The following is a 15,671-nucleotide window of genomic DNA, read 5'->3' on the forward strand; positions in this document are numbered from 1 at the left end:
TTTGGAGGGAAATTCAGCGAGGGGGAAGTGGTGGATTTTGGGGCCTCACCTGCAATATTGGACACCAGTGACCAGTGGGGCCCTCAGGGTCCAAACTGGGACCAGTGGGATTTAAAATCTGCATTGATGGCACGGACAGAGGGGTCGAGGGACCCTCAGCAGGTGACACCCCTGGAGGGGCTGCAGGGGGAGGGGCTGGCCATGACCCAGCCCAGAGACCCCCAGTGGGTTTCCCAGAGCAGCTGAGGCTGCCCCGGATCCCTGGGAGTGTCCAAGGCCGGGTTGGAGCCTCCTGGGATAGCGGGAGGGGTCCCTGCCCACAGCACGGGGGGAGACAGGACAGGCTTTAAAGTCCCTTCCCACCCAAAGCATTGCCTGATCCCCCACAGATCCCCCACAGATCCCCTACAGATCCCCCATAGATCCCCCATAGATCTCCTATAGATCTCCTATAGATCCCCTATAGATCCCCTATATCCCCCATAGATCCCCCATAGATCCCCCATAGCCCCATAGCCCCCATAGATCCCCCACAGATCCCCTATAGATCCCCCATAGCCCCCATAGATCCCCTATAGATCCCCTATAGATCCCCTATACATCCCCCATAGATCCCCCATAGATCCCCCATAGCCCCATAGATCCCCATAGATCCCCATAGCCCCACAGCCCCATAGCCCCATAAATCCCCATAGATCCCCATAGATCCCCCATAGCCCCATAGCCCCACAGATCCCCTATAGATCCCCATAGCCCCACAGATCCCTATAGATCCCCATAGCCCCCATAGCCCCATAGATCCCCATAGCCCCATAGCCCCCATAGATCCCCCACAGATCCCCCATAGATCCCCTATAGATCCCCTACAGATCCCCCATAGATCCCCTATAGATCCCCCACAGATCCCCTATAGATCCCCCATAGATCCCCTATAGATCCCCCACAGATCCCCTATAGATCCCCCATAGATCCCCTATAGATCCCCTACAGATCCCCCATAGATCCCCTATAGATCCCCCACAGATCCCCTATAGATCCCCCATAGATCCCCTATAGATCCCCACAGATCCCCCATAGATCCCCTATAGATCCCCCATATCCCGCCTCCCTTCCGGACTTCATTTCCCATGGTGCCCCTCGGCCCCTCCCCCGCGGGACTCCGTTTCCCGTGGTGCCGCGGGGCGGGGCGGTGCCGGTCACGTGAGCCCGGCCGGCTATAAAGGCGCGGGCGCAGCGGCCGCGGCCCCATTGTTGTCGGAGCGCGCGGTGGGGCCGGAGCGGCCCCGCCCCCCCAAAACCGCCCCCCTCAGGGCCGGGACCCGCCAAAAACACCCCACAGACCCCCAAACCCCCGGGCACCGGTGAGTGCAGGGCACACCGGGGAGGGGCGGGCAGGCCGCGGGGCCGCCGCCCGTTTGGGGGAGGGGGCTGTGGGGGACACGAGGGCCTATAGGGGCTATATAGGGCCTGTGGAGGGTGCGGGGCCTTCCGGCTGGGAGGAGTGGGGGGCTATGGGGGACACTGGGTCTATACAGGGTGTGGGTCCCTGCAGCTGGGACAAATGGGGGGCTCTTAGAGATGGGGGCTATAGAGGACGTTGGGGGCTGTAGGGGACACTGGAGGCTATAGAGGGTATGGGGGTATAGGGGAGCTGTAGGGGATGGGAAGAGCTCAGAGCAGATCCGAGAGCAGGGGGAGCAGCTGTAAGAGGTGAGGGGGCTATAGGGGACATTGGGGGCTGTAGGGTATGGGGGCTATAGGGGATGGGGGATCATTGGGGGGGGGCACCCTACAGCTGTGGGGGCTGTAGGGGATATGGGGGGCTGTAGAGGATATGGGGCGAGGTATGGAGGGGATGGGTGGGCCTTGCAGCTGTAGGGGATGATGTTATAGCTGGGGAGGGCTACAGAGGGTCCTGGGGGGCTGTAGGGGATGGGAGGATTTTATATCTGGGGGGGCTCTGGGGTTGGTTTATGGCTGGGGGGTGGCTGTAAGAGCTGGGGGGGCTCTATAGTGGCTATGGGGGGCTCTATAGTGGCTCTGGGGGGCTCTATAGTGGCTCTGGGGGGCTCTATAGTGGCTCTGGGGAGCTCTATAGTGGCTCTGGGGGGCTCTATAGTGGCTCTGGGGGCTCTATAGGCCTGGGAGCTCTATAGTGGCTCTGGGGGCTCTATAGGGGCTCTGGGGAGCTCTATAGTGGCTATGGGGGGCTCTGTAGTGGCTATGGGGGCGTTGCAGCTGCAGGGAAGGATCTTGCAGCTGGAGGGGCTGTAGGGGGTGGTCTTATAGCTGAGGGGGGGCTATAGGGGATGGGGCCTATAGGACTTGTGGGGGGGCTATAGGGGATGTGGTGGGGTGTGGCCTTACAGCTGTCCCTGTGGAGGGGGAGCACAGGGGCCTCTTTGGGGTGGGGATGATGATGATGATGATGATGATGATGGGGGGACACACCTGGAGGGGGGAGGGGCCCACTCAGATGACCCCAAATGTGTGGGGGGAGGGGATGATTTGGGCAGGTCCCCCTCTCCAGGGGCTCCCCCCAGCCCGGGATGATTCCAGGGGCTCCCAGGGGGACCTGGGGGATGGGGGGGAACACGGGGGACCCTCCCGGACCATCAGGAGGAGCAGGACAGGGGGGACCCCCCAGGATGGGCTCCTGCTGCCCCCCCAAACCTGGGCCAGGACCCTTCTCCCAAAAAGGGTAGGATGGGAATTCCCAACCCATGGATTCAGGGTGAAATCCACCTTTTTTGGGTTTTTTTTTTTGGAAGGGAAGTGCTGAATCCTGGGGGGAAAGGGGGAGAAAAGCAGGAAGGAAGGAGCTGATCCTGATCCCAATCCCAGGGGGAGCGGAGGCAGAAAATTCCACTCCCCCTCTTCCAGAACCCCCAAATCCTCCCAATATCCCCTAAAAACACCTTTCCATGGAAAAGTAAGGATGGAGCCACGGGGGGATCCCCCCACCTGACAAAATCCATGAAACCTGGATCCTCCCCTTGGATCCACCGGGATGGGACTGCCCTTCCCACCCTCCCGAGAAAGGCCCAGGTTATCCCAACTCCTCCTTTTCCCGGGATAAAAAAGCTCCTGGGAGAGTCAGAACGGGGGGAAACCATAAAATCTGCCAATCCCAGGTTTCCAGGGGGTTTCCCAGTTCCAAGCTGGAGGGAATTTGGGATGAGGGAGGAAAAATGGAGTCAAACGCTGAGGGAGGGGCCGTGGGAACCGGAGAATTCCCGTTGTTTTCCAGGATTAATCCCCATCCCACCTGCTCCAGGTGAGTGCAAACCCCCAGAATTCTGGAGCAGTGAACCCTTTTATTTCCAGCCGTTCTTGGAAATCGGGATGAGCATTCCAGTTTTCCAGCTCTCTGGGTTCTGTGATGGCTTCCAAAAATCCCACTGGGATTGGGATTGGGATCAGGATCAGCTCCTTCCTTCCTGCTTTTCCCCCCAGGATTCAGCACTTCCCTTCCCAGAAAAAAACCCAAAAAAGGCTGGATTTTACCCTGAATCTGTGAGCTGGGAATTCCCATCCTGCCATGTTTGGGAGAAGGGCCCCAACCTTCCCTTCCAGATGGATCTGGATCCATCAGTGCCTCCTGCCCCCAATCCCGCTGGATCCAGGTGTATCCAAGAGGGATTCCAAATCCTTCCTGGGAGTTTCCCAATGGGAATCCACTCCCAAAATCCCTTGGCCCAACCTGAAGCTTCCCCAAAATCCCAGATATTCCCATTGGATGTCGGGGATTTTTGGAGCCTTTGGGGATCAAGGGGATGGGTAGGCAGGAAAATCCCAGAGGGGCTCCTCCCTAATCCCACACTGGGAATTCCTGGAGCATCCCAAGGCTTTCCCAAACTTTGGGGAATTGCAGGGAGGGATCAGGTTATTCCAGGGGTGAAACCTTTCCTTAAAAAATGGGGATTTCCTTTGGGTTTGGGTGAATTCCATCCCGGAAGGGAAAGGTTGGGATGGAGTGGGGGGGTTGGAGCATTCCCAAAATTCCGGGATAACGCCAATCACCGTTATCTCCATGGCCATCCCTCCCGGGCTGGCTCTGGGGGTTTCTGTGGGATCAGAGGGTGGAAGTGCCGGGAATTCCATCGGGAATTCCATCGGGGGATTCCTCGCTGTCCGCAGGGCTCTCCATGCGCCCCCCATGGCCACGCTGCGGGATGAGGGAGCGGCAGGAGCGGCGGGATCTTTGGGATCCTCGGGATCGGCGGGGTCGCCGTCGGACGACGAGATGGCCACGAGCGACAGCGGCGACAGCTGCGACAGCGGCGGCTCCGCCAGCGCCGGCCGTGAGTGCTGAGGGGGACGGGGATTTGGGGGAGTCTTGGGGATTTGGGGGATTTTTTGGGTTTTTTGGGGGAATTTTTGGGGTTTTTTTGGGGAATTTTTGTTTTTTTTTGGGGAATTTTGGGGGTTTTTTTGGGAATTTTTGGGGTTTTTTGGGGAAATTTTAAGGCATTTTTTAGGCATTTCTGAGGAATTTCATAGTGATTTTTAAGGTACTGCTGGGGAGTTTTTGGGGAGTTTTTGGGGAGTTTTTGGAGAATTTTGGGGGAATTTTTTGGCTTTTTTGGGGTGTTTTTTGGCAGTTTTGAGGCATTTCTGAGGAATTTCTTAGCAAGGTTATAGGGATTTTTCAGGCAGTTTTTTGTGAATTTTTAGGAATTTTCCAGGAATTTTGGGGATTTTTTAGGCATTTTTTTAGAAGTTCTTTAGGAATTTTCTGGAAATTATTGGGGACTTTTTAAGCATTTTTTTTAGGAATTTCTTTGGAATTTCTTAGCGATTTTTTAGGCGGTTGTTAGGCACTTTAAAAGAATTTTTGGGGAAATTTTTAGGAATTTTTCGGGAATCTTTTAGGAATATTTTTGGGAATTTTTTAGGAATATTTTTGGGACATTTTTAGGACTTTTTGGGGAATATTTTAGGAATTTTCTTAGGCATTTCTTAGGAATTTCTTAGGAAGTTCTTAGGCACGTTTTAGGAATTTTTTTTAATTTTGGAGGATTTTTTTGAATTTCTTTTGAATTTTTAAAATTCTTTTGAAATTTTTTTGAATGTTGGGGGAAATTTTCGGGAGTTTTTCAGGAATTTTTCAGGAATTTTCCAGTAATTTTTCAGGGATTTTTTAGGGATTTTTAAAATTTTATTTAATTTTTAAATTTTTTAAATTTTCTTTTTTTTGGGGGGTAGGGATTTCCTTTAGATTTTGGTGGGGTTTTCTGGCTTTTGTGGTTTTTTTTAGAATTTGTGGGATTTTGGGGCAATTTGTAATGATTTTGGGGCAATTCCAGCATGTTCAGGTCATGGTGGGGATTTTGGGGGGAGGGAATTTTGGGGCACTTTATGAATTTCTTGTAATTATTTTGCAGCATTTTGGGATTTTGGGGGGAGATTTGGGGTTTTTTTGGTGGAGTTTTAGGGAATGTTTGGGAATTTTGGTTTTTTAAGTTTTGGGAGATTTGGGGGAAATTTTAGAGGTTTTTTTGTTTGTTTAGTGGAATTTTTTTGAGATTTGGGGCATTTGCGGAAATCTTTGACTTTGGAGAAGTTTTGGGAGGTTTTTTGTTTTCAGTGAATTATTGGAGGAGGTTTTTTGGTGAATTTTTGGAATTTTGGGGACATTGAGGATTTTTTGTAATTTGTGGAGAATTTGGAATTTGGGAATTTTGTTTTAATTTGTGGTTTTTACCACATTCTTTGGGCATTTGGGGGATTTTTGAGGAATTTTTTTTGATTTTTGGGGTGCTGTGGTGGCACCCCCTGTCCCCCCTATGTGGTGACATTGCCCCCTGTGGTGACCCCCCCTGTAACCTCCCTCCGTGGTGACAACCCCTGTCCCGTGTGGTGACACCCCCCTGTCTCCCCTGTGTAGTGACATTGTCCCCATGGTGACCCCACTGTCCCTGTGGTGACCCTGCTGTCCCCCATGTAGTGACACTGTCCCTGTTGTGACCCCGCTGTCCATGTGTGGTGATGTTGTCCCTGTCCCCCGGTGTCCCTGTGTGGTGACATTGTCCTCGGTGTCCCCCCAGCCCCGTCCATCCTGCAGCGCTCCCGGTGCCACCCCGGGAAGCGGATGTGACATTGTCCCTGGTGTCCCCTGTGTGCTGACATTGTCCCTGTCCCCACAGCCCCGTCCATCCTGCGCCGCTCCTGCAGCCGCCCCAGGAAGCGGGCATGACACTGTTCCTGGTGTCCCCTGTGTGCTGACATTGTCCCTGTCCCCCCAGCCCCGTCCATCCTGCACCGTTCCCGGTGCCACCCCAGGAAGCGTGTTCACTTCGCCCAGGTCACCGTGTGGTGACATTGTCCCTGTCCCCACAGCCCCGTCCATCCTGCACTGTTCCCGGAGCCACCCCAGGAAGCGGGCGTGACACTGTCCCTGGTGTCCCCTGTGTGATGACATTGTCCCTGGTGTCCCCGCAGCCCCGTCCATCCTGCGGCGCTCCCGCAGCCGCCCCGGGAAGCGGGTGTGACATTGTCCCTGGTGTCCCCATGGTGACAGTGTCCTTGGTGTCCCCTGTGTGGTGACAGTGTCCCTGCTGTCCCCGGTGTCCCCATGGTGACTGTCCCTGTCCCCCCAGCCCCGTCCATCCTGCGCCGTTCCCGCAGCCGCCCCAGGAAGCGGCTGTGACAGTGTCCCCAGTGTCCGCTGACATTGTCCCTGTGGTGACCTTGTCCCTGTCCCCATGGTGACAGTGTCCCTGTCCCTGGTGTCCCCATGGTGACAGTGTCCCTGGTGTCCCCATGGTGACAGTGTCCCTGTCCCTGGTGTCCCCGTGGTGACATTGTCCCTGGTGTCCCCGCAGCCCCGTCCATCCTGCGGCGCTCCCGCAGCCACCCCGGGAAGCGGGTGTGACAGTGTCCCTGGTGTCCCCATGGTGACATTGTCCCTGTGGTGTCCCCATGGTGACAGTGTCCCTGGTGTCCCCATGGTGACAGTGTCCCTGTGGTGACATTGTCCCTGTCCCCATGGTGACATTGTCCCTGTCCCTGGTGTCCCCATGGTGACAGTGTCCCCATGGTGACAGTGTCCCTGGTGTCCCCATGGTGACAGTGTCCCTGGTGTCCCCCCAGCCCCGTCCATCCTGCACCGTTCCCGCAGCCGCCCCGGGAAGCGGTTGTGACAGTGTCCCTGTGTGCTGACATTGTCCCTGTGGTGACATTGTCCCTGTCCCCATGGTGACAGTGTCCCTGCTGTCCCCCAGCCCCGTCCATCCTGCGGCGCTCCCGCAGCCGCCCCGGGAAGCGGGTGTGACATTGTCCCTTGTCCCCGTGGTGACATTGTCCCTGTGTCCCCATGGTGACATTGTCCCTGTGTCCCCATGGTGACAGTGTCCCCATGGTGACAGTGTCCCTGTCCCCGTGGTGACATTGTCCCTGGTGTCCCCCCAGCCCCGTCCATCCTGCGGCGCTCCCGCAGCCGCCCCGGGAAGCGGGTGCGCTTGCCCAGGTCACCGTGTACTACTTTGCGCGCCGCCAGGGCTTCACCTGCGTGCCCAGCGCGGGCGGCAGCTCCCTGGGCATGGCCCCCCGGCACCACCGCGCCCGCAGGTACAGCCTCAGCCAGTTCGCACACCTGCGCCAGGTGAGCCACCGGCAGCACCTGCGCCAGCACCTGCGCAGGGAGAAGCTGCGCGCCAGGAGGAGGGAGGTGAGTGGGGGGGACACCTCTGGGGGGGGACACCTGAGGGGGGAATACCTGGAGGGAATAACACCTGGGTGGGGGGAAATACCTGTGGGGGGGGATCACCTGTGGGAGAAGCACTGGGGAGGGGGGAAGCACTAGAGGAGGGGAACACCTGAAGGGGGAAACACCTGGGTAGGGGGAAATACCTGGAGGGGAAACACCTTGGGGGGGGAACACCTTGGGGGAGGACACCATGGGCGGGAGGAAACACTTTGGAGGGTAAGCACCTGGGGAGGGGGAGGTGGGGAAACACCTTCAAGGGGGAACACCTGGACGGGTCTGGGGAGGGGCAGGTTGTGGGACAGTCCAGGTGGGAAGCCCTGAGGGACACCTGGGGCTGACCAGGAGGAAACAGCTGGGTGGGGTTTGGGGGTGACGGGTACTGGGGAGGAATCCAGGTGGGAAACACCTGGATGGGGTTTGAGGGGACAAGCCCAGTGTGGGGTGGGCCCAGGAGCCCGGTGGGGGGGACACACACACCTGCACAGGTGTTGGGGGAAGTCCAGGTGGGAGGGATGGACATCTGCTCAGGTGACCCCCGGGTGGAAAACACACCTGCTCAGGTGCCCTGGGTGTGACACACACCTACACAGGTGTCCCTGGGTGTGACAAACCTACTCAGGTGTCCCTGGGTGCCCCCTGGCTGTGCCACACCTGCTCAGGTGCCCCCTGTGTGACCACACCTGCACAGGTGTCCCTGGCTGTGCCACACCTGCACAGGTGTCCTTGGCTGTGCCACACCTGCTCAGGTGCCCCCCCTGTGCCCCCAGCTGACGCAGAACGGGGCGGTGCCGTCGGCCGAGGCCGCGGGGCTCACCTTGGCGGACGTGTCTGAGGACGAGCTGGACGCGGGGCAGGTGGAGGTGGGCGATTATTTCTACCTGCAGCCGCTGCCCACCAAGCGGCGCCGGGCGCTGCTCCGCGCCTCGGGCGTGCGCCGCATCGACGCCGAGGAGCGCCAGGAGCTGCGGGCCCTGCGCCTGTCCCGAGAGCAGTGCGGCTGCCTCTGCCGCCTCACCTGCGAGCCACGCACCTGCGCCTGCAGCCAGGCCGGCATCCAGTGCCAGGTGAGGGCACGGGGGGAGGGCGGGGCAACCAGGGACAGGTGAGACGGCACAGGGCAGGGTGAGGCAACCAGGGCCAGGTGGGGGGCAGAGGGGAGCTGGGAAAGGGTCACCAGGGCCATTTGGGGTCAGCTGGGGCTGCCACACCCGCTGTGTCCGTGCTCCTTGAGGGAGGCCCTGCTGTGTCCCTGTCCTGCTGTGTCCCTGTCCCTGCTGTGTCTCTATCCCTGCTGCGTCCCTGTCCCTGCTGCGTCCCTGTCCCTGCTGCGTCCCTGTCCTTGCTGCGTCCCTGTCCCTGCTGTGTCCCTGTCCCTGCTGTGTCCCTGTCCTTGCTGCGTCCCTGTCCCTGCTGCGTCCCTGTCCCTGCTGTGTCCCTGTCCCTGCTGTGTCCCTGTCCCTGCTGTGTCCCTGTCCCTGCTGTGTCCCTCTCCCTGCTGTGTCCAGCTTCGGGTCCATTACGGGTTTATGTCCCTGCCCGTGGCACATCCGTCTCCCTGTCCCTGTGTGTCCCTGTCCCCATGTGTCCTTGTCCACCACCCTTCCATGTCCACGTCTGTGCTGTCTCTGTGTCCCTGCTGTGCCCAACTTTGTGTCCGTTGTGGGGTCATTGTTTGTCCATCGTGTCCCTCCCTGGGATTTGAGCTCTGGGATCCCCTGGGGGTGATCCTTTGGGATCCCGTGTGACCCCAGCCCAGCCCTGTCCCTGTCCTTTCCTGGGTGGATCCCATCCCAGCCCTGTCCCTCCTGCAGGTGGATCTCAGCCCTGTCCCTGTCCCGGGTGGATCCCAGCCCTGTTCTGGGTTGACCCCATCCTATCCCACCTATCCCTGTACCCCAGGTGGATCCTAACCCTGTCCCTTTCCCAGGTGGATGCCATCCCATCCCATCCATCCCTGTCCCTGTCCCAGGTGGATCCCCTCCCTGTCCCAGGTGGATCCCCTCCCTGTCCCAGGTGGATCCCCTCCCTGACCCAGGTGGATCCCCTCCCTTTCCCAGGTGGATCCCTCCCTTTCCCAGGTGGATCCCCTCCCTGTCCCAGGTGGATCCCACCCCTCCCCTCCTCTCCCCAGGTGGACCGCACGTCGTTCCCGTGCGGCTGCTCGCGGGAGGGCTGTGGGAACGCGTGGGGCCGGATCGAGTTCAACCCCCTGCGGGTGCGCACGCACTTCCTGCACACGCTGATGAAGCTGCAGCTGCAGGGCCGCAGGGGGGGCCGCGACGACGAGCAGGAGCAGCGGGAGGGGGGCGATGGAGCAGCCCCCGGCCCCGCCTGGGCCCCCCCCGAGACTCAGGACTTCCAGGAGTACCTGGCGGAGAACGAGCGGGCGGTGCTGCACCTGCAGACGGCCGAGCGGCTGGACCGGCTCCAGGCCGAGGAGGGCGAGGGGGGCGGGCTCTGCGTCCTGGGGGAGCACCTGGACGGCACCGCCTGGCAGGTGAAGCCCCCCCTGTGCCCACCCGGCCTCGTCCCCTCTCCGTTCCCGCCGGGATCGCCCGTCCTGGGCTTCCCCCCCGAGCAGCCGGCAGGTGGGCACCCAGGTGGGCCCTCAGGTGAGTTCACAGGTGGGCTCCCAGGTGTGCTTACAGGTGTGCCCCCAGGTGGGCTCCCAGGTGAGTTCACAGGTGAGCTCCCAGGTGTGCTTACAGGTTTGCCCCCAGGTGGATCCCCAGGTGAGCTCCCAGGTGGATCCCCAGGTGAGCTCCCAGATGAGTTCACAGCTGGGCTCCCAGGTGTGCTTACAGGTGACCCCCCAGGTGACCCCCCAGGTGAGCCCCCAAATGAGTTCAGAGGTGTGCTCCCAGGTGGGTCCCCAAATGAGTTCAGAGATGGGCTCCCAGGTGTGCTTACAGGGGTGCCCCCAGGTGGGTCCCCAAGTGAGCCCCCAAATGAGTTCACTGGTGTGCCCCCAGGTGAACTCCCAGGTGGGCCCCCAAGTGTGCTTACAGGTGGGCTCCCAAGTGAGTTCCCAGGTGAGCCCCCAGGTGGACTCACCGATGAGTCCCCAGGTGAACTCCCAGGTGTGTCCCCAGGGGAGCCCCCCCGTGTGCCCCCAGCCCCACCTGGCCGAGGTCCCCGCTGGGCCCCACTGGCAGGTGCAGCCCCAGGTGGGTGGGGAAGGTGGGAACGGCCCCGAGGAGCCCCCAGCCCCCACCTGCAGCCCCCCCGGGGAGGACCTGGGGGTCCCATCTGCCCCCCCTGCTGAGAGCAAGGGGGGGGCTCCCCAAAGCCCCCCGGAGCACCTGGAGCAGGTGGAGCACCTGGAGCTGCCCCCCCTGCCCGTCTGAGCGGCCTCGTCCCCTCCTTATTTATTCCATGGACTGAGGGACTGACTGGGGGGCTGCTCCGCCCTGGGGGGCCACCTGGGCCAGGGCTCCAGGCCCTGCTCACCTGGAGAGACACCTGGGCTGGGACACCTGGAGACACCTGGGCTGGGACACCTGGAGAGACACCTGGGCTGGGACACCTGGAGAGACAGCTGGGCTGGGACACCTGGAGAGTCACCTGGGCTGGGACACCTGAACTGGAGAGACATCTGAGCTGGGACACCTGGACCCTTCCCATCCTCCATCCCACCTGAGCTGGGACAGACCTGAGCTGGAGCCTCCTGGATCCCACTTGGCAGAACTCACCTGTGCACCAGGACGCACCTGAGCTGGGACACCTGGACCCTTCCCATCCTCCATCCTACCTGGGCTGAGACACCTGGACTGGGACACACCTGAGCTGGAGCCTTCTGGGCCATTCCCATTCTCCATCCCACCTGGGCTGGGACACCTGAACTGGAGCCCCCTGGATCCTAGGGCAGCTCCCTCCCACCTGGCAGAGCTCACCTGTACCCGGACACACCTGAGCTGGACCTGCTGGATCCTTCCCATCATCCCTCCCACCTGGGCTGGGACACCTGAGCTGGACCCCTGAGCTGGGACACACCTGGGCTGGGACACCTGGACCCTTCCCATCCTCCATCCCACCTGGGCTGGAGCCTCCTGGATCCCCCCTGGCAGAGACACCTGTGCACCAGGACACACCTGAGCTGGGACACACCTGGGCTGGGACACCTGGACCCTTCCCATCCTCCATCCCAGCTGAGCTGGAGCCTCCTGGATCCCCCCAGGCAGAACTCACCTGAGCTGGACCCCCTGGGTCTCTGGTCCCACCTGGCTGCCCTCCCCTTCCCTGCCCCAGGAGCCCTTCAGGTGTGCCCAGGTGTGCCCATGGATGTGCCATTCCCAGGGAACCCCCGGAATCCCCTCGGGGTCTCCCCAGGTCTCCGCTGGCAGCGAACTGGGCACACTGGGATGGATTCCAGTTCTGGACCCACCTTGGACCGGGAATGATGGAAACCCCTCCGAGCTCTGGAGCTTCCTGGGCTGAAACTCCTCATTTTTGGGGCTTTTCCCTCTTTTTTGGCCCTGGCCAGGGGAGTTCAAGCTGGGCCAGGAGGAATCCCAGGTGGGAGTGGAGGAAAATCGGGATGTGGGGGAGGCCCTGCCTGTTCCCCAGCCCGTCCCAGGCTGGGATCTGCCCCCTGGACACTCCTGGGATCTGCCTCCTGGATCCTGGGATCTGCCCCCTGGACACTCCTGGGATCTCCTCCTGGATCCTGGGATCTGCCCCCTGGACACTCCTGGGATCTCCTCCTGGATCCTGGGATCTGCCCCCTGGACACTCCTGGGATCTCCTCCTGGATCCTGGGATCTGCCCCCTGGACACTCCTGGGATCTCCTCCTGCATCCTGGGATCTGCCCCTGACACTCCTGGGATCTCCTCGATCCTGGGATCTGCCCTGACACTCCTGGGATCTGCTCCTTGGACACTCCTGGGATCTGCCCCCTGGACACTCCTGGGATCTGCCCCTGGATCCTGGGATCTGCTCCTGGATCCTGGGATCTGTTGCTCCCCTGGACACTCCTGGATTCTGGGATCAGGCTCCAGCTGGGGGGGCAGGGCCCCAAATCCCCCCCCAAATCCCGTTTTCCTCTGAATTTTGGGTTTCAGCTCGGGCTTTCCCGGCAGTTTTCCCACACTGGGGTCTGACTCCCCCCGCCAGTCTGGGGGTTCAGCGCTGGGGTCCTGATGCTGCTGGGGGTCTCCTGATGCTGCTGGGGTCCCTGTGCTGGGGTCCCTGGTGCTGGGGGCTGGGGTCCTGATGCTGCTGGGGTCCCTGGGCCGCTGGGGGTCTGGTCCCGGTGCTGCTGGGGTCTCCTTCCCAGGAAAGGGGCTTGAGGGGGGGCTGGGGGGTTAAAAACAGGTTTGGGGGGGTCCAAAGGGGCTTTTTTAGGAGTTTCAGAGGGTTCAAAGGAGGAGTTTTAGGGTTTTTTGGGGGGGTTCAAGAGGGTTTAAGGTGTTTCAAAGGGGGGGGGTTAGGGTTTCAGAGGGGGTTTGGGGGGGTTCAAGAGGGTTTTGGGGGGGTTCAAAATGAGGGTTTTAGTGGTTTTTGGGGGGTTTAGGGGGACTTAAAGGGTTTTTAAGGGGGTTCAAAGTGGAGTTTTTAGGGTTTCTGTGGTTTTTTGGGGGGGTTCAAGGGGGTTTCAGGGGGTTTGAAAGGTGGGTTTTAGGGTCTCAGAGGGGTTTGGGGGGGTCAAAATGGGGGTTTTAGTGTGTTTTTGGGGTTTAAGGGGGTTCAAAGGGGCTTTTTAGAGGTTTAAGGGGGTTCAGACAGGGGGGGTTGCGGTTTTTTGGGGAGAATTTAAGGGACTTCAAAGGGATTTTCCAGGGGTCTGAGGGGATTTTAAAGGGATTTTGGGGGATTTAAGGGGGTTCAGAGGGGTTTTCCAGGGGGTTTAGGGGAATTTTAAGGGGGTCAAGGGGGATTTTGGGGATTCAAAGAGGTTTAAAAGCCCTTCAGGTGGGTTCAGAGGAGTTTAAAAGGGTTCAAGTGGGGTTTCAAAAGGCATTTTTTGGGGTTCAGAGCGCTGGTTTTGGGGGTTCTGACGGGGTTCAGGACCTTGGGGGGATTTGAAGAGCTTTGGGAGGGGTCAAAGGGCTTTTTTTAGGGGTTTCAGGGGGCTCAAAGTGGAGTTTTTAGGGTCTCAGTGGTTTTTTTGAGGGGGTACAGGAGGGTTTAAAGGAGTTTTTTGGGGGTCAGAGGGGTTTAAAAAGGGGTTCAGGAGGATTTTGGGATGTCCAGTGAGGGCTCACGGGCTTTTTAAGGACCAAGGGGATTCCAGAGGGCTTTTTGAGGGGTTCAAGGGGGGGGTTAAGGGGCTTTAAAGGGTTTTTTTAGGGGTTTCAGGGGGATCAAATGAGCTTTAAGGGATTTCCAGAGGCTTTTTTAGGGGTCCAAAGTGGGTTTTTTTAGGGGTTCAGAGGGGGGGTTTGGGGCCTTTGAGAGGGTCAGAGGGGTTTAAAAGGGGGTTCAGGGGGTAAAGGAGTTTTTTTGGGGGTCAGAGGGGGTTTAAAGAGGGGTTTAAAGGAATTTTTGGGGGACTCAGGGGTTTAAAGGAGGATTTCAGTGGGGTTTTAGGGGTTTCAATGAGTTTTTTTGGGGGCAGGGGGTTTTAGGGGGTTTAAAGGAGTTTTTGGGGGTTAGGGGTTTAAGGGAGTTTTTGGGGGTTAGGGGTTTAAGGGAGTTATTTTGGGGTCAGCGGGGTTTAAATGAGGTTTTTTGGGGTGTCATGGAGGTTTTAGGGGGTTTAAAGGAGTTTTTTTGGGGGGCAGGGGGGTTTTAGGGGGATTTCAATGAGTTTTTTTGGGTGTCATGGGAGTTTTAGGGGGTTTAAATGAGTTTTTTGGGGGTTTTAGGGGGTTTCAATGAGTTTTTTGGGGGGTCAGGGGGGTTTCAGGGGGTTCAAAGCCCCCCCCCGTGCCGGCTCCCCCCGGGTGGTGCCTCCCAGGGCCCGGCATTCCCGGGATCTCTCCTGGCTTTTCCCTCCCCGGGGTGGATTTGGAGGGATTTTTGCTGCTCGGGGTTTTTGGGATCCTCGTTGGTGCTGCCCCTCCCCCCCCCCGGGCTGGGGGTCCCCAAAAAGGCTCTGCCCCCCCAAAGTGGCTTCGCAGCTTCTGGTCCCGATTTTGTTCCTTTTTAAGTTATTTTGGAATTTCCTTTTTAGTTTATTTTTATTTCCTTTTTATTTCCCATTGTTTTATTTCCTCTTTTTTTTTTATCCCCTTTTTATTCCTTTTTTTCTCTTTGTGTAACTTAATTCCACTTTACTTTCTGTTTTAATTTTTATTTCTTTATGTAAGTTTTATTTGCATTTGTTTATTTTTAATTCATTTTTCCTCCTTTCTCCCTTTTTTATTTTGTTTATTTCCTTTTTATTTCCCTTTGATTTCCTTTTGCTTCCTTTTTAATTTTAATTCCCTTTTTTGTTTTTTATCTCTTTATGTAACTCTTAATTTTGTTTTTCTTTTTTTATTTTCTTACGCAACTTTTAACTCATTTTTTTCCACTTTTAATTTTCATTCTGTAATTTTCTAATGTTTTTCTTTCACTTTTAATTTTCCCTTCTTTTTATAATTTTTAATTCCTCTTTGTAACTTTTAATTTAACTTATCTTTCCTTATCAATTTTCAATTTCCATTTTTAATTTAATTTTTACTTCTTTATGTATTTTTTAATTCCAGTTTTAATTCAGTTTTTGTTTCCTTTTTGCCTCCTTTTTTCTTTCAATATTTCCTTTTTCATTTCCTTTTTTATTCCAAATTTCCTTTTTTATTCCGAATTTCGTTTTTTATTCCAAATTCCCTTTTTTCTTTCAATATTTTCCTCCTGAATTCCCTTTGAATTCCACATTTAATCCCCCTGGGACTCCAAAGCTTCTCCCCTGATCCCTTTTCCTGCTTCCCAGGGCTCTGCTGTATTTAAAGAGAATATTTAAGTGGAGAAATAAAAGAAATGGTTAAACTTGGCAGGGAGTTGTGGCTTCAGGGGGGGCAAATCCACGGAAATCGG

The 15,671-nt window shown here is 57.4% G+C and overlaps 1 protein-coding gene across 1 annotated transcript; it reads left to right on the top strand.

Annotated features, from left to right (window-relative positions):
- The first annotated feature begins 4,145 nt into the window (after positions 1-4,145).
- LOC126650240 (cysteine/serine-rich nuclear protein 2-like) lies at positions 4,146-12,517 on the top strand. The gene is given in 5 exon segments (XM_050334797.1): positions 4,146-4,304; positions 7,414-7,461; positions 7,464-7,672; positions 8,479-8,775; positions 9,843-12,517. Coding segments are annotated over 5 exon segments (1,833 nt in total). The 5' UTR covers positions 4,146-4,159; the 3' UTR covers positions 10,977-12,517.
- The last annotated feature ends 3,154 nt before the right edge of the window (positions 12,518-15,671 follow it).

The sequence above is a fragment of the Myiozetetes cayanensis genome, unplaced genomic scaffold, assembly GCF_022539395.1.
Source record: "Myiozetetes cayanensis isolate MyiCay16 unplaced genomic scaffold, myiCay2020 scf59, whole genome shotgun sequence".
In the NCBI taxonomy this organism is placed as follows: domain Eukaryota; kingdom Metazoa; phylum Chordata; class Aves; order Passeriformes; family Tyrannidae; genus Myiozetetes; species Myiozetetes cayanensis.